This window comes from Gavia stellata, chromosome 4 (genome assembly GCF_030936135.1).
Source record: "Gavia stellata isolate bGavSte3 chromosome 4, bGavSte3.hap2, whole genome shotgun sequence".
Lineage (NCBI taxonomy): Eukaryota > Metazoa > Chordata > Aves > Gaviiformes > Gaviidae > Gavia > Gavia stellata.
The window spans coordinates 53,464,389-53,485,754 of NC_082597.1; the positions used below are offsets into that span (position 1 = coordinate 53,464,389).

General features: G+C 37.0%; 1 protein-coding gene across 1 annotated transcript in view; it reads right to left on the bottom strand.

The window, feature by feature from the left end:
- The window catches only part of ANKS1B (ankyrin repeat and sterile alpha motif domain containing 1B), a 457,036-nt gene that overhangs the window by 392,831 nt on the left and 42,839 nt on the right, over window positions 1-21,366 (bottom strand). Inside the window, exons 2-3 of the mRNA XM_059816688.1 lie at window positions 9,843-9,923; window positions 5,528-5,684 (exon numbers count right to left, since the gene is read on the bottom strand). Of these exons, the coding sequence (XP_059672671.1) occupies window positions 5,528-5,684; window positions 9,843-9,923 (238 nt within the window). The remainder of the gene's footprint in view (window positions 1-5,527; window positions 5,685-9,842; window positions 9,924-21,366) is intronic.

A 21,366-nucleotide genomic window follows, 5' to 3' on the forward strand; every position in this document is an offset into this window, starting at 1 on the left:
AAGCTGTATATTGTATCACTGGATGTGTTTCTCTAACTTTGTTGGGTTTTTTTTAAGACCTACCATTCCTGATTGATTGAATTTTTTTCTTTACTGCATGCTACCCTGCTCCATTTCTATGTTTTCCTTCTCAGTGCAGTTTAAGCCTCTGTATTCTAATCCCTAATGAACATTCCAGTAACGAGTTGTGTCCCCCTAGTGTCTGTACTGGGACCAATACTATTTAATATCATCATCAATTATATAGATAGTGGGACTGAGTGCACCCTCAGCAAGCTTGCCGATGACACCAAGCTGAGTGGTGCAGTTCACAGACTCACAGAATCACTAAGGTTGGAAAAGACCTGTAAGATCATCAAGTCCAACCATCAACCCAACACCACCATGCCCACTAAACCATGTCCCACAGTTGATACACTAGAGGGAAGGGATGCCATCTAGAGAGACATTGACAGGCTGGAGGAGTGGGCCCATGTGAATCTCAGGAATTTCAACAAGACCAAGTGCAAGGTCCTGCAGCTGGGTCAGGGCAATCCCCAATATCAGTACGGACTCAGTAATGAAATTATTAGGAGCAGCCCTGCAGAGAAGGACTTGGGGATACTGATGGATGAAAAATTGGATATGAGCTGGCAATGTGCACTTGCAGCCCAGAAAGCCAATCCCATCTTGGGCTGCATTAAAAGAAGCATGACCAGCAGGTCAAGGGAGGTGATTCTCCCCCTCTACTCTGCTCTTGTGAAACCCCATCTGGAGTACTGCATCTAGTTCTAGGGTCCCCAGCACAAGAAAGACAGGGACCTGTTAGAGCAGGTCCAGAGGAAGGCCACGAAAATGATCAGAGGCCTGGAAAACCTCTCCTATGAAGAATGACTGAGAAAGTTGGGGTTGTTCAGCCTAGAGAAGAGAATGCTCTGGGGACACCTTATTGCAGTCTTTCAATATAGTAAGGGGGCTTGTAAGAAAGATGGAGAGAGACTTTTTACCAGGGCCTGTAGTGACAGGACAAGGGGCAATGGTTTTAAACTGAAATAGAGTAAATTTAGACTGGATATAAGGAAGACATTTTTTATGATGAGGATGGTGAGACTTTGGAACAGGTTGCCCAGAGAAGTTGTGGATGCATTGATGATAGAATTAGAACGGTTCAAGGTCAGGTTAGACAGGACTTTGAGCAACCTGATCTAGTAAAACACACCTCTGTCCATGGCAATAGGGTTGAACTAGATGATCTTTGAAAGTCCCTTCTGACCCAAACCATTCTATGAATGTGTGCTAATGAATATCTTTACTATATAAGAACAAAATGATGAAAAATAAAGATGCCATTGTCACATAATTTAGAGAATACTTGGATTTAGATAGTATTATTTATTCAACAAGACCATTTTTTGTAAAAGTTATTGGGAAGAATTCTGCTGCAAATTACCCAGTGTGAATTAGAATCAAACCTACAGAATTCCCATTGAAATTCACCTTTACTTATGTGGAAACAAAACAAAAAAGTAGTTCTGTAATTTGGTTGACTACTTTGAATAAATGTTTTCTTCACATTTATTGCTGCAATTGTCTCAAATCAAAAATATTGCCTCTGCACTTTTTTCTCCTAAAAAGGCTATGATAACAGTTGCAAGGGAAATTCGAAAATTCATCCACATAGTCTCTAATTTAAGGGGAGGGGGGGAACATCAAATGCAGAACATGAAAATGATTGGTTTTGCAAGCTACTTTGGAACTGAATTGTACTTCTGGAAACCCCTGAGGTGTCACTGAGAGAAGCCTATAATGTCTGTGCTTCATTTTGATGATTAGGGGAAGACAGTAATTATGTTAGTTGTTAGGTATTTACATATTATGAATGCATCCTGAACTCTTTTTCTTCACATTTCAGAAGAAGTGTCAAACGGCATTAAGGAAATGTGAGTGGTTTTTATGACAATTACAATTTGATGCACAGAAGAATTCTACAGTACGTTAATTACATAACTGCAAGGAAAAAGATGTGCTATGTGCATAAAGAAAAACAGGCAGAATCACGAAACAGAGAGCAACATCATCGAGAAATTTCAGAAGTGTTCACATTTTTTCCTGTAAATGTTTTACTATTCATATTCTGTCAATATATATTAAAAATATATTTTGAACTTCATACTTATTCCTGACATCATTCACCTTTTTTGCATGTGATTTCCTGCACTAATACCAAACACTACATATTGACCTATATGTGTCTGTTATTTATTATTTTTTTTTTCATAGATTAGGATTTCTTAGCAATTATGTAATTTTATGATGAGAGTTGCCATAATAAATGTTTGTGCTACCCAGATGCCTTTATATAAACAAACATGTAAGTAGTCTGACTGTTAACAGCACATCTTTTTTTATATTTGGTATTAATTTACTAACAAATCTTGATCTCATACTACTTACTTGATCTCCATTCAATTTATAATTTACATATTTTCAAGTCTTCATCAATGAAGTTTGAACACTTACATGTTTTGTAATTTTACCGTATTTTGTAATTTAAAACATACATCATGCATGTCAACTAAGACACCTGTATTAAACAGTGATGGAATTATTCTGACATAATTGTTACACTGTAACCATTTTCTGTGTGTAGAGTTGCCAGTCTACATTCCACCACCCCCATAAAATAATTGTCATTTAATTGTTTGCCTCTTCACTGTTTTTTTCAATTTTATGTAATAGGAACAGTAGGGGGCATTCAGAGCTTTAGATGCTGGATATGGGTGGATATGATCCTATGACGCTAGTTAACTGCATTTTAAATGCGTATAATGCAGTTCAATTAATTTAAAGTTCACCATATCAAATCCATTAATTCATGTAATACACATTTATGCATCACAGCTTCTCATTTACTTCTTTGTTGTGTTGTTCATTACTTTCAGTTAAGTTTCTTGAAGCATTTCTTTTACATAGAATTTTAATAAAATAGATGAAAAGCAAAGATATATTATAAATTAGTTGCAACAATTTTTAAACAATGAACAAAATTCTTTTCTTAAACTGAAAGCACATACATTCTTAATGTAATCCTTACCAAAAAAAGAAAAACAGGAAAAAAAGTCTGACTTGAGTATGTTATTTGCTGTGGTGAACAAGTGTCAGGAAAAACGGCTATCCTTCTTTCCAACTCTCAGAAGAAAAAAGAAGGAAGAAAAATAGCCCAGGATTTCTTATAAGTTGTAGCTTCAACTCCACAGATCTGAGAGAAGCTATGAGACCTATGAGGAGCCACCTGCCTTATACATCCTATCAGCAAATAAGCAAAAGTCTCAGAAACCTACAGACTCATAAGAATATACAATAGGTATTAGGGTGCGGATACCAGTCTGGTGTTATTTGAGGATATGTGGGTGGAGATGGCTTTGTATCAACATGGCATTTCCCTCATTCCATGATATGGATAATATTCTCCTGTGTAGAGTGCTAATTAGCATGGGAAAGTCAGTGCCAGAAAAGTGGTCCACCTGCTACAGCTGGCCACTGCCTAGAGTGGAACCCCAGGGGATTTACAAGGTCAGAACAACTGTGTATGTATGAGTTTAACTTCAAAGTTTAATATGATCAAGACTCCCTTAAAAGACATTTCTTGTGAGGATTTCTCACACATTTTCCATTATAAAGTTTTTGGGTAAAATGCATAAACAGCAGGAGATCTAATGACAAGACCTTTTTTGAGTCAGTGGGGTATAGAATCGGATGCATCCCTGCTTATTTGCTCCAGTGATCAAACCAGAGAGACTGGACAGCACACCTAATCAAGCTTGAGAATATTCTAGAAGTTTGGTGTATATGTGGGATTGGGAAGAAGTAGGTTTGAATTTACATTTCTCTTTCTGATCTCAGTGAAATCTTTTTCACTATCCCTCTACGTGAAGTTCCTGCATAGCTTCCAGTTTTCTGTCAGTAGACTAGAAGGAATGTCTTCTAGCAAATGGCTAACATGCAGTCAGAAAGTTGCTTTTTTATTTTGTTGCAGAAATAAAACTGAAAAAACCCTTCTCCTTGACAAAAGGTAACCCTACAATTCAACTGGTTTCATCCTACATGCAACAGCTGATGAGAATGAGAAACTCGGAGAAACTCCTAATCTGCAACTCAAAACACAGAATGACAAGTTTTGGGTTTTGTATTTTTTCTTGGATGAGCCAGGGTATTATAGGATTTCCCAGAAAACTGTCACATGGGTGTATTTTATTACTTTATTTTCCTATATTTCCTGCATTAATTCTCGATATTCGTATCATAGTTATTGTATGGATTCCAATGGCTAAGTGTAGAACCTCAGATATCAAATAGATTATTCAAGGAATGGCATCTCACACTGGTTAATGTTTGCAGTTTAGGTCTAACATTTCTTATTTTCTCACAGTTTGCCTTCCGGACACACTAACATAGGCACTGAGAGTGCAATTCATCTGTTGGATTATACTTTGCCATTTGAAGTGCTGTAGGGTACCCTACCTGGAGTCCATCAGCCACTCCACAAGGACAGGGAAATTCTCAGCATCCTCTGTCATACCTTCAGGCCCACACAGATGTTTCAGTTACTGCAGGGCCTTAGAAGGTACTGGAATTCTGTGTTTTGGGCAAATGAATCCTGCATTACTTTTGGTCACCTGAATAACCCTGTTGGCTCCTGTGATTACAATGATAGACCTCTGTGGAATAAAACAGTGCATATACAGGCAATATAGACACTAAAATTTAGGTCTGAATTTGGAGCTGACTCCCACCTTTACATTCCAATAACTTCCTGATTACCCTGGCAAATTCAATAGCTTATGGTTACTACTCATATTTCACAGCCTACTTCTAGCCCTCAAGCAGTTCAGCTGACTATAGATGCCATCAGGTTTTAATTGCCTTCTTTCCTTCTATTTCTAAATACTAACCCTACAAACGGACCATTTAAGAATATACAGAATGAAAACAGAAGGTGTGCCATATGTTTGACAACAGAATGCAACATATTTATCCTGCCCTTACCCACTGTAATACTCTTATCATTTTTTCCTAGTATTTATGCATCCTTTCTGCTGCACATGCATACATGCAGTCCCATCTGGTTTGTCATTTATCTCTGCATATCAGTTCATTCACAGTACACTCAAAATATACCAAGAATATTAATTTTATCTCAAAGCTCTTCAGGAATTTAGTATCTAATAAAGTTAAAAAGACACAGAGCTTATGCAAATTTACATCTATATATGAAATGCATAGTTAGAGTATGTCTTCGTACAATTTTTCAGAAACAAGCAGAGGGTTTTTTCATGCTTTTTAAATCTAATATCCTTTAGGTCAGTGTCCATCCAGAACAAAGATATCTGGTATGCTTATATTGGAAGATTTTATCAGTCTTGGAGAAGAAATTACTGAAACAATGGAAAATAGACTTTTTTTTTAATTTCGCTATAGATTTGCCAGACCTAAAGAATATGTGCTACTCTTTTCTGATGATGTACACAAATATTTTTTATCACTTCACCTGTTCATTCACTCTGGAGTGTGATGGCCCATGATGGATGAGAATCTTCACAATGTCTACATCTCCTCTCCAAGCAGCCAAGTGAATAGGAAAATAACCTTTATTATCTGCCACATTAGTTGATGCTTCATACTGAAGTAATTTGAGAACTATATCCCTGGAAAACAGGAATTAAATCTAAAACTTGACGGGAAGCTTATTTTTTTTTACATGAACATACATATTACCAAAATTTTTACCCTGAATAACAGAAAAAAAACCTGTATTTCAAGTGAAACTGCTACAAAAATGAAAACCAATCATTGTTAAGAATGAAATAGACAGTAAAACATAGTCAAAATGTTATTCATTGTAATGATTCTTATTTCTTATGAATACCCATCAACAATATTATCGTGAGTTCTCTGAATCTGTTTCTTTCAACAGGACCACCTGTCCATGGAAACATTTTTAGAATTTGCCAGTCAAGGCCACATGCACGTCTCTCAAGACAAACCTTCCAGGCACTAAAGGCAGAAAAGTACTCCTATCCCCATCATTGCTGAGTTCTGGAGGCAGGGAGACAAGAGGGTAGCTTTATGGACACGGTTCTTGCAGTAAGGCTTAAAAGTAACAGGTTTTCTTCTTCTTTAAGGTGTTACGTCAAACAATTCTTTTGGAGGAAACAATTTAATGATGACCTAGTTAGATATATAATATCTTCTGTGGAATAACTGCTTCTATTTTCATTTCCCACACCCAGCTTCCTGAGAGTAGTGAGGAAAAAACTGATTTTTATTATTTTAATTCTTATTATATTCCTTTCAGTATTTTTAGTGTGGCTTATCACCCATTAAATGAAAGCTTAGTATAAGCTGGTATATTGCATCCCTGATTTTTAAGCAGTCTCCTGTACTTAATTTCAAAGGTTAAACTTAAAAATCAGGTGTGTGATATGATCATTGGTTATCAAGTATGTCAAAAAGTAAATCAATTCTGTCTTACCTCTCCACTTGTCTTCCCATAGTTTGATGCAGTCAGGCCTCATTAGTTATTAAGTTAATAGCATCTATGAACCAGTGTGAGCAGTTCTATGCACATTTTTGCCGAATATGGAAACACTGGCTCTCACCAATTTTGCTCAAAAAATAGGAGGGGGAGGGGTGGAAGGAGCTCAGTGCAGCCTATGTTATTACTATAAACAAAGGCCCTGACTACAAATTAAGACAGAAGGTAAATCCCAAGGCAATTGTCCTCCCAACCTTGATGGTTGATTTAATTGCCTGTTGAGAGAAAAATGTTGCAAGTAAGAGTGACTATATGGAAGTCAAAAGAAACTCCCAATTGTCTCCAAAAGAAATCATAGAGATATTGGAGTCATCACATCTAAGCTTTGAGGGAGACTTTAAGCTGGATTTTGCTTACTCCTGACAAAGTCAAATAACATGAAAACAACCAAGAAAGAGCAACTCCACTACAGAATGACTTTTGCTACACCAAAAGTTCCAGAAAAGTGACTCCTGAGACTTTTCTGTACAAATAAGGTTTGAGAGACTTCTCATGTCATAATAGTTGGTCTTGCAGTAGATGGTCTCGTGAAAGCTAGAGATACACATTAGTTTGAAAGGGACACAACTCAAAGGAAACAGAAATTGAAATATGTGAGGGAAAAACAGCAAAAAAAACCCTCCACAGTTGAAATCTATAGATAATGATATACAGCAACTATTGGGAAGAGTCTGTTGCAAGATTCAAGCTACAAAATAGAACCTAGGTCATCCTTTAAGAATGCCCTGACCCATCACATTTCTCTAGGGTGAGTCTTTTTTAGTGCTCTGTCAGAACTTTTTCATTTTGTAGAAATAAATTTCAGAGAGGAGAAGACTGAGAGTCCTTAGCCCAGTAACATTCCTGGGCTAAGTAAAATTACTTAGGGAGACTGAGATTCAAGTCCCTGCCCCAGATACGATTTAATTATTTATATAAAGCAGAATAGTTTCAAAAGGAAAGAGAACTATCCCAGAATAACCAAGGATGGAATTCATCACATAAAATGATCAAGCAGGGACCTGAACACTGCTGTCTGACAAGTGTCCCAGCCACAAATTATTGGTTGGGCATTAAGTCTTATGTTCTCACTTTTCCTGAGAAACTTTGAAATCTCTCAAGTTGGTCCTAATGTAAAATATGAAAAATTAAACCCCCAAAAGTTTTCAAAGGACAAGAACTTCTCCTAAGTGGGAAGGCAGTGTCAACAGATTATACTCAGTATTGATTTTGAATATCAAGTTTCAAATCTGAAACAGAGTGTAAAGCTATTTATTTGTTATTTGTGGTGACTACTGAAATTACAACCACCAAGGTGTCTGTCCAATTCTTTTGCTGACTGTGCTACCATTGTAGCAGGATCAGTATGATGGCTTGGATAGCAGGTCCCAAACCATCATGATTCATCATGAAATACCTAATGGTGTATTTCAGTTTAGTGTAACAGGCCATAAATCTGATGTCAGTAACTGCTACTTACCCTGCTGTGAGGGTAAGGGGTCATAGCAGCCAGTGGCCATTATGATCTTTTCAAAAGCTGCGGTTATACCTGCTGCTGTACATAAGTCCACATCTTGAAGTTCTCTCTGACTTTAGCAGAAGTTTGGCCAACACTGTGTCTTAAAATGTTATTTGGCTCTTGCATGTTTTGGGATTTTATAGCTTATATTGCTAGGATTCACTTGAAATCTCTGATAGATTCAGTGTTTATACAGCAATATTTTTACTTTGCTGGGTAACTATTGGTTTATAGTCAGTATTAAACATACTAAAACCAGTTTTTGGCTATTTAAAACCATCAGTCTTTGCAAGCTAAGGCTTGGGCTTTTGTCAGTCAAAAATATGCAATGGCACAAGAAACAATCCATAAACTATAAACAAGAGAAATGTGATTTTCTCTCTTTTTAAAAAAGGCTGAGTTTAATAGACCACATTAAGGACTTAGACCTAATTCCATGGAGGTAAAATATATTAATAGATGATTCTGAATCTTGCTACAGAACTGAAATTTTAGAAAATGCACAATATCTACTTTAACAGTATTTTAGCTTCATTTATTTATTCGGAAACAGAATATCCTATATTCACCAAAAGATTAATCTGGTCTAAAGAAAATATGTTGGTTTCTAGAATACAATTAAAGACGCATCCTAAAGTTTTAATTTTTCCAAGGAAAAATGGAAAGACTGTGAAATGAGTAAACTAACATATAATTATTATGGATTCATATGTCATCTTATGGACAGTCCAAAATCACATTAAAGTTAGTGCAAATCACTCTCAGTTTCAGCTGGTTTTTGATCAGTTCCTTATCTCCCACAGAGGAATAACCGAAAGCCTTACGTCAAAATTTTCCTTAGTGAAAATCCAGACAGTATTAACACCGTCAGTTTACAAACAAGATAGCTGGACTCCATTAAGTGGGTAAGCTCTTACCTTGGTTACAGTGGGGTCCATCCCACTAGAGCTTTATAGACCTCATTAAAATCTTTCTTGTTCTGCCTTAATAACAACATGCAGTTGGCAACATAATAAAATGGAGGCAACACGTAGCAAGGGGCAACATGTAATAACAGAGGTAACACAGAACAAATTACAAGGTGTAATAACAAAATATGTAGCAAGTTTCCAGTTTTTTACTGACACGTCAATGCCTTAAAGAGTTCACCTGCACTGGTATGCCTGTGCAGTACCCCTTAGTGGGGATTTTGCAGGCTTTCCCAAGCTTGTTGAGACATGCATGTGAAAACTTGGATGGACAGCAGGGAGGAAAAAGCTACAAGGTCCCATACAAGTTAATAGCCATTTTTTCTGCTTTCAAGGGTGTAACTACTAAATATTCTTATCATGCTACTTTTAATTTGATAATGATTAATCTATACTGTTCTTTTGTTCCACAATAGTTTCCTTAAACATTCAATGCACTATACTTTTAGGCATACACACACAAGTATACTACAAGATTTTCTGTTGTAATTTCCCACCAGCTAAAAAGCACTAGAGCCACCACTAGCGATAACAATAATAAATTTACTCAAAATCAAGCAAGAATTTGGAAGAACCAGTACAGAATCAGTAACTTCTAAACTGAATTTCCTATTTTTTATTACTACATGCTGATATCAATGACAGTGTCAAAAATTCTTATATTAATATATCCCATGGGAAATAAGATTTTTTAGTAAGACGGGGTTTGTCAACTTTCTGTGAAAATCTCAGTGCTATGCTACATATTTTTAAGTTATGCAGTTAAATACCATTCTACATAAAAACTAAACGAGGCACTTACTTGTGTCCGTTTAAAGCTGCATGATGTAAAGCAGTATAACCCGAACTGTCTGTGCAGTTTATATTTGGTCCTCGCCAGATGCTGCAAATAAAGCACAATTGTGAAGTTATTTTTTTGGCTTGGCAAGTACAGAAATGTCAGAAACTTGATGTATTAATAATCTACAGATCACTGCAACAAGTGTGATTAAACATTAAGGGTCAAATTATCTTGAAAAGAACTTAAAATGTCATGTTCATATGAATATAATTTATTTATAAAAATAAATTTACACTTTCATCTTTATAGCAGTCATGAACTTTATGTAGGGCAGTCTCAAAGACTAATAACTATTCTGTCATTTCAGTTAGATCTGTTCTGCCAGTATGACTGTGGTAATTACACTGAGGTTATAACCTGATTTTGCACTACTTTTTTCACAAGTATATTCATTGGCTTTAGGTCAGTTAGTCTAGATTCATACAATTGTAAGATTAGTGAGATCCAATCATATCCTTTAAAGAGTCAGTAAATTTATTCTTTTTACTTGGCCTGATATTTTAGCTCCCATTTTAACCAATTATATTTTTAAATAAACTACATATATATAAACCAAAAGTTTAATAAATTATGTTTCTTTTTTTTGTTATCTTTCTGCATTTTACAGCACTTATTTTACAGTCAGCTTCATTATATGTCCTGTGTAACCAGTTTCACGATCTATTATGGACTGTTCACAAAACAGTAAAGAAGATTTTTTTGTTTCAAAGTAGAAAAACGTGACTGCCAATCTACCAAAAAAAAAAACCCAACACCAAAGCCTGGAAATTGGATACCATAGGCACATTAAGTACCTGCAGGTTTTTTGCTAACTGACTACATTTGAAGCTGACTGTATCCTTTGTGGAAGCAATTTTCTACCTATTTTTTTATTCTGTAACACAGTGTTCAATCATTAGTATTACAACTTCTAGGACATAAGATTATGAGTCCTGAATTACAGTCTGTTTTCTTCACCTTCTGATATAGTGTTAAACAGTCATTGGCAAGCAATATTTTCCCTTCACTTCATACCTTAGAATCAAGTGCTGCAGTTTAAAGAAAATAATCTGAAGCTAATAGGTAAAAGGAGTTTTTCATACTGGTATTTTTCATGATCTACATCAACAAAAAGTGACAAGTTATGCTTTACATATGCTTTTTAAAAGTTCTTTACTACTAAATCTGTATTTTAACACCAATGGAATACTGGTGTTGCAGACTGGTCTCTTTTTCATTGCATATGTTTGAATGATTAATTAGCTCATAAATTTAAACAGTTGTTTTCCCATAAGTAATAGTGCATGCATACAGAATTATTTGTGTGACACATTGTGTTCTGCAGTAAGCGTAATTCTGCATACTGCTGGGTAGCTCACTTCTGCCTGCAATTTAATTTCTTGGACGAACAAGACTGAAATATTGTCTTGGGTACAAAGAAGCAAAAAATGAAGTACTTTTTTTTTAATCTGCTCAGAAGTCTACAGATGTTCTTTTCTACAGAACACAACTTCCAGCTATGAAAGTCACTCTAACCTTTCCAATTAAAAGAAATTATTTTAACTTCATGAACGATAGCTCTTCCATAATAGACAGATGTTATTTATATGGCAAAGACAGGTTGTCCTTACATATTGGAAGAAAAGAAGTTCTTGTCGATCGATATTCTATAACCTCTTTTATACTTCTACATAATACTTTATTAGTTATTTTCTTATTTATTGGATTCTACTTTCTTCCTTTGATTTGTACCAGCTTATAGGAGAATGAAGCAGAAAATTGAAAGTGGTATAGAAATTTATATATTTAATATAAATACTAAAATAAATACATAAACAACAGGAATATTAAATTACTTGGTTTTGCTTGCTTGCTTGCTTTGGTTTACAGTTGTTAGGATTTGCCTGATGGTTGTTTTGTCAAAATGCAAGGGATCCATAAGTTCATATATTATTTGTGATGTATTAGGCCTTTTTTAAAACAAAACAAAAAACAAAAAACAAAAAACCTAGTGTTTTTCTCCCCTAATTTTCTCCCCTAATCCAGGCACTCTTTAATGCATTGTTGTACTTCCTGACTCTGGTCTTTCTTAGGAAATATTTTTCAACTGAAACTATACTGATTTTTTTTTAAACTGAAACTTTATTAATGAGTGTATAAATGCACTTATGTGAAGCTTCTCAAGACACTCAGGTTGGAAGACAAAGGGCGAAGGAGAGAGAGTAAATCTTGATGACTCAGAGAGATGAGACAGGATGGACAGACTAATCATTGTCAGCTCCCAAACAGTACAGAAAGACATGCTCAAAATCAGAACTTGGTTATCAAACTAAAGAACACAGGAAATATGAGCAGGACTTGGCTGCAGGCATTTTTTTTCCCTTGGGCCAGTGCAGAAATCCCCTCCTAGGAGGTCTTGCATTGCTACCGTATTCCAACATTATTTCCTACAAAATGAATGCAGGTTCACTATATACACTGTATTTTTATGCTTTAATAACTTGACAATCAAATTCAAATTGGACAATCTGCAAATAGATGTTCTTACACCCTAAAACTCCCAGCTGTGGTGAATAGTCCATCTAAAGCTCTCTTGTAATCAGAATACAGCAAGGCAAAAGTATAGTAGTGTATTAACTCTGTAAAAAAGCATATAACTTCATAGAAAAGTGGGGTGGAGAAAGAGAAAAAGCCTAGAGAGCCCTTCTTTGGCATCATAAACACATACAATATATGAGCAATTATCAAACATATTCATTTATCTGCGTATTAAAACACTTCAATAGTTATTGTGAAAGCAACACTAAGGAGAACTTGGAACAAAACAAATTACCATTCAACCTCCAGAAAAGAAGATTTTGACAGAAGATTAGAGCGATTTAGATTACCATTAATATTGAATGTTCTCAGAAACATGTTTCTCCTAATTCTTTGATGCAATTAATAATCAAGCTTCTTAATTTTACATATATTAGTAAGTTAGGATTTTTTTTTCATATGTACATCAGTAAATTAGGAAAATCTTTCTATCACTTAATGAATTTTAAGAAAGTAATTGAACCTACTTTTTGTGCAAAAAATCAGTTTTCAGTCAATGATGAATTAAAAGTCTGAATTAAAACATGATAATCAACTAGTTTCTTCCACTGTAACTTGCCAAAGTGAGGCACAAGAAACTGAATTCTGTTATGCTACTTACACTATTGCCAACATCAGAAAGACCCTCTTATTACAGTTTGCTCTCACCGTGGACAAAGAAAATTGACCTTTTGAACTCATGTCAAATATTAATTGGAAATATTCTTTATTTGGTAAGAAAATTAACATTTTTTCTTTTTTATGAGCTGAAGATAATTACATATAAAGAGTAGCATTTCAAAAGTGATATGAAAATGACAGACCAAAGAAAAATATGGTTAGTTGATTGATTTGTTATTTTGCTATGCTTTTTGCTATATGCAAAAAAATAATTGTGAAATAGCTGTTGTTACACACATGTGAACACAAAAGTAAGGAAATCAGAAGTTAATTGAGCTAATCTTCATCAGACAGGCACACTCCCTATCAACAGTACAACAACCATGCATACATGCACAGAATGTCCATCACAACTTTAAATCTGTTTCCATCGTATTTCCCCTCTGTACCTATACTTTAATTATTTTTTTCATTATTTAATTATTATAATATTATTATTTCATTATTATTTAATTTTCCATGCACTAATATTTATGGGTTTTATATGGTAGTTTTGCCAAGGTGAAACGAAAATATTTTGGTAAAACAGTAAGAGTCTTTAAAAGCCGTAGAAAGCTGCCTGATGACATCAGTATCTGTCTGCCCATTGCTTTCACTTAAACCTTATCTGACAACTGACTAGTAACTCTCTTTGGAATTTATTTCTTCTCTGAAATGAAGCGGCAAGGAAAAGGATGACACTGTCTAGATGGAATTAGTTCCTCCAGAGGAGATGGACGGAGCATGGTGTTCATGCCTGCATATTTTAGGGTCTAAACCCTGTTGAGGGCTGAGAGATGCTTAGCATATAGCTAGTCCTCACCCCTCCCACTCCTTTCCCCACCTTCTTTCTCAGGTCTTCAGTATCTTAGGAAGCTCTTCATAGAGACTCCCTGGCTCTTCAGGACTATGGAAGAAGTGAATCTCATCTTGCCAGGTCAATTTTAATAGTGGGAAATCCTAAGCTTCATCCTGTTCCCATTGATGTCAGTGGCAAACACCAAGCAGCTCAGGTAAATCTAGTTTCCTTATTGTTCCTCTGTTCCATAGAATAAATACATATTACAGGAATTTGCATTGTTCTGAGCTCTGCCTACATTCATACACTTTCAGTCATGTAAACTGAGCTTGTACAAAATATATGGCCAATTTTACAGAGCATTTTTGAAAATGCAAACTTTTACACAAAAATATGTATATCAGTTACTCAGACACAAAATAATAATGTTACTTATTGTGAACAGCAGCAAAATAGCTCCCATTCTCATTTCATGCACAAATAAATCAAATTGACAACCATGTTGCTCTAACCTGTACTAATTAATGATGTTACTTACCAAATATAGAAGTGTTTCATTTTAGTAAATGTGATTTTTTTTTCTTTCTACAGATTCCTCTTTGATGGAATCCAGTGTTATATAAGTTATATTATCCTGTAAAAAGAATGTATGTCTCTTTCATGTACGGTTTTACCTACTATTTACACTACTTTGCTGAATTTGACATACATTTTCAAAATACTTCAAGGAAAGTAAATTTAAATATTTGTCTTTAGCAACAATGGGAAAAAACCCTTTTGGAAAGGCACATTTTAAAGCATAATAAATAATTAATAAATAATAATAAGGTACTCAAAAGTTGTACATGGAAAAACAATATCCAAAAAAATGCATTCTAGGATTCTTTTTGAGCAAGTGCAGCTACAGGTCTTAAATTGACAAAAGTACATGATGTCTTGAGTCTTCTTTTCAGTATTAAAAACAGCTGTTGCACATAGCAACTTAGAGTTAAAAATTCAAAATGAAAACAATAATAATTTAAAAAAATCATTTTTTTTTAAATTTAAAAAGGAGAAGGGCAGAGGGATTACCCATTCAATCAATATTAACTGTATGTTAACTGTATGTGCTGTCTAATGGTTGTAGCATTTTTCTGTACAGTATCTTACATCCTAAAGGACTCAGCACAGCTGCCATAGTTGAATGCATCCCAATACAAGGTAGAGTTCAATAGTTGCTTAACACGACAAAGCAACCAACTTAAAAGTTTTAAGTTAAGTTCAACAGTTTTAACATGGCATCCTCCCCACTTACACAGGCTGTTCAGTGTACTGACAATGTACTGCACAAACAGCGAGGACATTATGCAGGATTGGCTCATGTGGTGGGTTGACCTCGGCTGTATGCCAGGTACCCACCAAAGCTGCTCTATCACTCCCCTTCCTCAGCTGGACAGGAAAGAGAAAATATAATTAAAAGCTCGTGGGTCGAGATAAGGGCAGGGAGATCACTCAGCTATTACTGTCACAGGCAGAACAGACTCGACTTGGGGAAAATAGTTTAATTTATTACCAATCAAATCAGAGTAGGATAATGAGAAACAAAACCCAATCTGAAAAATGCCTTCCCTGTACCCCTCCCTTCTTCCCAAGCTCAACTTCACTCTTGATTTTCTCTGCCTCCTCTCCTTCAGTGGTGCAGGGGGATGGGGAATGGGGGTTGTAGTTAGTTCATCACACCTTGTCTCTGCTGCTCCTTCCTCCTCAGGGGGAGGACTCCTCACACTCTTCCCTTGCTCCAGTGTGGGTCCCTCCCACGGGAGACAGTCCTCCATGAACTTCTTCAACATGAGTCCTTCCCATGGGCTACAGTTCTTCATGAACTGCTCCAGCATGGGTCCTTTCCATGGGGTGCAGTCCTTCAGGAACAGACTGCTCCACTATGGGTCCACTGTGGGGTCACAAGTCCTGCCAGCAAACCTGCTCCAGCGTGGGCTCCTCTTTCCATGGGTCCACAGGTCCTGTCAGGAGCTTGTTCCAGTGTGGGCTTCCCACAGGGTCACAGCCTCCTTCAGGCACCCACCTGCTCTGGCATGGGGTCATCCACGGGCTGCAGGTGGATATCTGCTCCACTGTGGACCTCCATGGGCTGCGGGGGGACAGCCTGCCTCACCATGGTCTTCACCACAGGCTGCAGGGGAATCTATCCTCCAGCACCTGGAGCACCTCCTCCTCCTCCTTCTTCACTGATCCTGGTGTCTGCAGAGTTGTTTCTCACTTATTCTCACTCCTCTCTACTCCAGCTGCTGTTGCACAGGTTTTTTTCCCCCTTCTTAAATGTTATCACAGAGTCGCTACCACCGTCACTGATTGGCTCGGTCTTGGCCAGCAGCAGGTCCGTCTTGGAGCCGGCTGGCATTGGCTCTATCTGACATAGGGGAAGTTTCTAGCAGCTTCTCACAGAAGCCACCCCTGTAGCTCCCCTGCTACCAAAACCCTGCCAAACAAACCCAACAGTTATGTACAATAAGCTACTTCCTCCTTCAATATCTTATGCAAAATTTTATCTATCTCAGTGAGAAACCATGAGTCCATATATCTAGGGACCATTACCTTGAAGTCTCCTAATAGCTGGATATCATAAATTAATTTCATTGCAAGTACGCATTTACTGTGATCAAAACAGAGAAGATGACAAGACAGGTCAAGAGGTAACAGGCACAAACTTGACCATAGGAAGTTCCATCTAAACATGAGGATGAACTTTTTTACTTTGAGGGTGGCAGAGCACTGCAACAGGCTGTATTCCTGTGCAACCTGCTCTAGGTGAACCTGCTGTGGCAGGGGCGGTTGGACTAGATGATCTCCAGAGGTCCCTTCCAACCGCTATCATTCTGACTCCGTGATTCTGTGACAACCATAGGTTACAGGTGTATGATCAAGTTAATCCAACAAATCTTATTTCAGCAAAAAGCCAGGGTTTTACAAGATCGTTACCTGTACAAGATCCACAGGTGTGGCCTATATTCCATGAGTTTAATATTTATCATGGTAACATGAAATTACTATTGGAATGGAGCGCAGACAATAATTAAAGGTAAATCCAGCCTCCACCTTTCTTTGGCAGTAAAGATTTCCAGAGGTAAAGGAAATTCTCCCATGAAGCATATGTGTAAGATACAAAATTTCTGCTCAGATATCTCCATTCCCTTCCTATCAAGAAATTATGTACTTCAACTGGAAACCTGAAGAACAAGTTGGGATAAGCTAAGAAAGGAGCATATAGAGAGCTATTTGATTCCTCATTAGGGAGATATAGTAGACATTCACAAAAAATACTACTGGGATGCTTGCAGGGTATCTATCTGTGATTCTATGTGTCTCTGAAACGCAGAGAAGGGTTTCTTCCTCCCAGCTGTTGTAGAAGCCCCCAGTATACATATAACCCCTTTTGAATGTTAACTGGGGACAAAAATGTGAAAACAAATTAGAAAAAGAAGAGTCATTCACTCCCATCTAGCCTACCTAAGGCATGAGCACCAATAGCTACCTAATAATGGTCAACTTCACAGAGTATTCCTGCTATATCTGTTGTGATTTAATTCAGAATTTGGTTTTGCTTTTGAAAACCTGTCTAAGGAATGATATGTGCAGTAATAGTAATGTCCATAAAGATGGATATCAAGTAGTACAAAAAGACAAAACTCATAAACTCACAACATTATGAATTTAGCACTACTGTTATGTTTATCGTCTATGGATCACACTTCTTTCCTCCATGAAAAGTTGCAACAACAGTTGGTTAGAAAAAGGTCTTTTTCCAAATATACAAAAACAGCAGGATCAGCACTTAAAGTGATAACACAAGCATGGAAGTAAAAAGGGTAATTTAAAAAAACATGTAGAACAAAGGCATCATGTCCAACAATGTAAGACTCAAAAAACAGTATCTTACCTGTAATTACTGTTTTTCAAGTTTTGCGAAATATCACTGCTAAATGAACACTGACAGATTTAACAGACTACATCTGCCCAGACTAAAATTTGGAGTAGGGTGGCAGCATTTAAAAGTATACAGATGACCTCAGTGCCAAATAGACAATCTAGTATACGTGCCTGTTACCATTCGTGCTATTACTAACTATATTTTTGATTGGAGAAATACAAGGCTAGTACAGTCATTAACCCAATCTGCCACACACACTTTCTCCAGTGGAAAGAACTAAAAAAAGGCTGATCATAAATGACAGAAGTTCAGTGTGTGGCTGAGGAGATGCAGAATCCCAGACATAGAGACACACATCCAGAATACCCTTAGCCATGATGACTCTCGCAGTCAATGTGAGCCTTGTCTCACAGAGTCAATGTGGCCTTATCCTTTGAATAACCATAGGACAACAGAAGAACTGCAACTGAAGGAAATAGAAAAGGTCTTATAAAAGCATATTTTGATAGAGTTAAGACTTAAGAAGCAACTCTAAAGAAACTTCTGAGGCAAGAAATTACAGAACCTGTATATGAGGACATCATGATTGTGACGTACCCAAAGAACAGGCTAGAACGGTACTGAGATAGATAGAAACTATACAAAATTTCATACACATGAGTGTTAGGTTATGTAATAAACAGCTCCTGTGTACATCCACAAAGAAGCACAAAGAGACAACAGCAGGTAGGAGAATCAAGTAGTACCCTGGCCCAGCTACTCTCAAGCTCATCACAGCAGAGCAATCAGCGCGTTAAAGGCCCATCTCTACAAGTGCAGCAGAGCACAGCAGCAAAACGGCACGCAAGAATGCAAATTATGGACTGAAAGGAAGGGCACCCTGTTGGGGTGCCACCCAGGGCTCTCCTACGAGAGTCTCCACCCTGTTGTCCAGGGGTGACACCCATCAAGATGAGGCAATGCTGAAGCACATCTCAGACTGAGAGGGGTTACTGTCTAGGGATATGGGACACATGGGACTGAGCAAGACTTCCTATGGAATGTTTAGGGGAGGAACCAAAGACAGGGAAAGGGATGGATGTAGGTGATTTGGGGAGAAACAAGTGTGAGAAAATAGAGGGATAAGGGGACAAAAAGGGCCGATCACATGTATATAGTTGGCTCTAAGGTACAATTGTCTGGCCATGTCCTGCACTCAATCTGATTAAATTCCATTTCTATTGAAATGTGAGGGACTCTATTCTGTGTCCATGTGTGTATGTGAGGGTCCAACTGCCAGCAACTGGGTCAGACGGTGGGTTAGTGAGCCCATGTGTCTCTGTTGCCCGAAACTGGAGCAAATGAAGTTCTGGGTACCAAAACCTGGAGTGGGACCATGGGTCAGAGGGCCCGTATGTCCATGGAGTCTGCAACTGTAGGGAGTGTGAGTGTGCACGACAGGGTGTGATTGCTAGTGAAGATCAAGCTGGATGAGTCAGCAAGTAGGTGAAGTAGCCTGGAAGCCAGTTGTGTGTCTGCATATCTCTGATGCTAAGACCTTGCAGGAGCTGGCTCTCACATGAGACCAAGGTGAAAGTTAAATTTTACAGATCAAAAGATGAGCAGCAGGCTTCTGCAGAAGCCACAAAAAGCATTTTGGTTTTTTAGACAACTTTGAACAACTGTATTAAAAATATTAGGGAAATAAGTGGTCTTGCATGGCAGACTTAGGCCACTGGGAGGTGTGTTCTAGGAGTCTGCAGATTAGACAGTCTGTGCATGTGTAAGTACATGCAATTTTAGATACACTCATTTTGGGAAAGAATCTGCCTGGAAAAACTGTTGAGGAGCACTCAGTCTCTCCAGTTAAGTACTTTGTATGGTAAAAACTAAATAAACTAAACCTGAAAAAAAGTCACATGAACTTGTTTAACTGAACTAGAACTCAGTTCACTTGAAGTTAGAATTAATTTAACTTGAAGGTATATCATTTTATTCTGATAGAGTTAATATTTACATCAGTTTAAATGTTATAAAAACCAGGTAATATGCAAAAACGTACAGAAATCCTTTGACTTCTTGATGATGTCATGCAAAAGAATAAGCAATAAATTAGTCATGCTTTATTAAAAGAATCTGTCATATATGTAAGTTCACTTTACATTTACCTTCATCTAACCAGCTTGGCTTCATCATTCTTTATGGACTACTCATCTGGAAGTACACTGACTGGGTATACTGCATAATACTGTGGCTATATTCAGAGAGCAATATGTTCCTGACTAATACTGGTTAGCTTTGCCTTACCCTTACAGTCAAGACCAATTTGTCTGGAGTGGCTAAAACAGAGAAAGCTTTCATCAGTTATGACAGCAGGGTTCCTCTGTATTCCAGTTGCCTATAGGGACAAACTGGGGTTTTGCTTGGTTCATGGTGAACCTTAGTAACTCCAGCTTGTCAAGGATGAGTCAGACAGATCCTTGGATCCACTCCAGAGTTCTGTCCTTGAGAATCCAGTCATCCTGATAGGAAAAAATGTTAGCTCTCATTTGGCATCATCCTGCACAAGAACACTGTGAGAACAGCTACTAACTAAACTATGAAAATACTCAGACCAAAACCAGATCAGCAGGCAGTATCTTTAATAAGTAAAATCATTGATGTTTAAGCAATGTGAACCATGTTTTAGAACTATTGTAAATGATATCTCCAGGTATGATCTTATGTGATCTGAGCAACCATCAGGGATGCCATATGGCTAACACTGAAGATCAGTGCATCAGATGATTAACTGTTCCTGTGGAGGGCAACTCCATACCTCATGCATCATGAGTTTGGGCTCCCTACATATATGAGGTAGATGGGTTCTACACATTTGTTATGAATCAGACCTATAGACTTTGTATAAGATCTATAGATTGATCAAGATCAACCAGGAACAGGGCTCCACTGTGTTAGGTAATATTAGGCCATACAATAGAGAAAGAAAAACAATCAGATATACTTCTATATCTTTTTTCAGTATATATATAAACACATACATACATATGTATATACACACATCAAACTCCCCTTATAAACAAATGCTGGGTTCTTTCAACTCTTCCCAGACAACTGCTATTTAGTGAAATTATGTAAACAATAATTATTTTTCTGTAAGCACAGCAATGGAAGTGGATCTTCTGAAGGGTTTTGAAAGCCCTTGCATGTATCATGATTGTAAGACACCATTACATGAATATACCTATCAATACTGAACTATAGTATATATCATCAGTATTTTCTTTGGAAGAACAGAACACATTCTCAGACAGACCACTCCGACTTCTTCTTTTGTAAGAATTAGATGACACTGAAATCCAAAAAAACCCTCTAATATTTCTCATCTCAGAAACAAACTGAAGCAAAGTCCCATTTCTCTTTCTCTCAACAATACAGATATAATGACATACTTTGTTAGGAGAGATATTCCTTTAGCCATTCTTTTTCCTAATTCAACAAACCTTGAATCTTTAGTAAGAAAAGTTATAGAGGGTTTTTCCAGAATATATTTTTGGAGGTCCAAC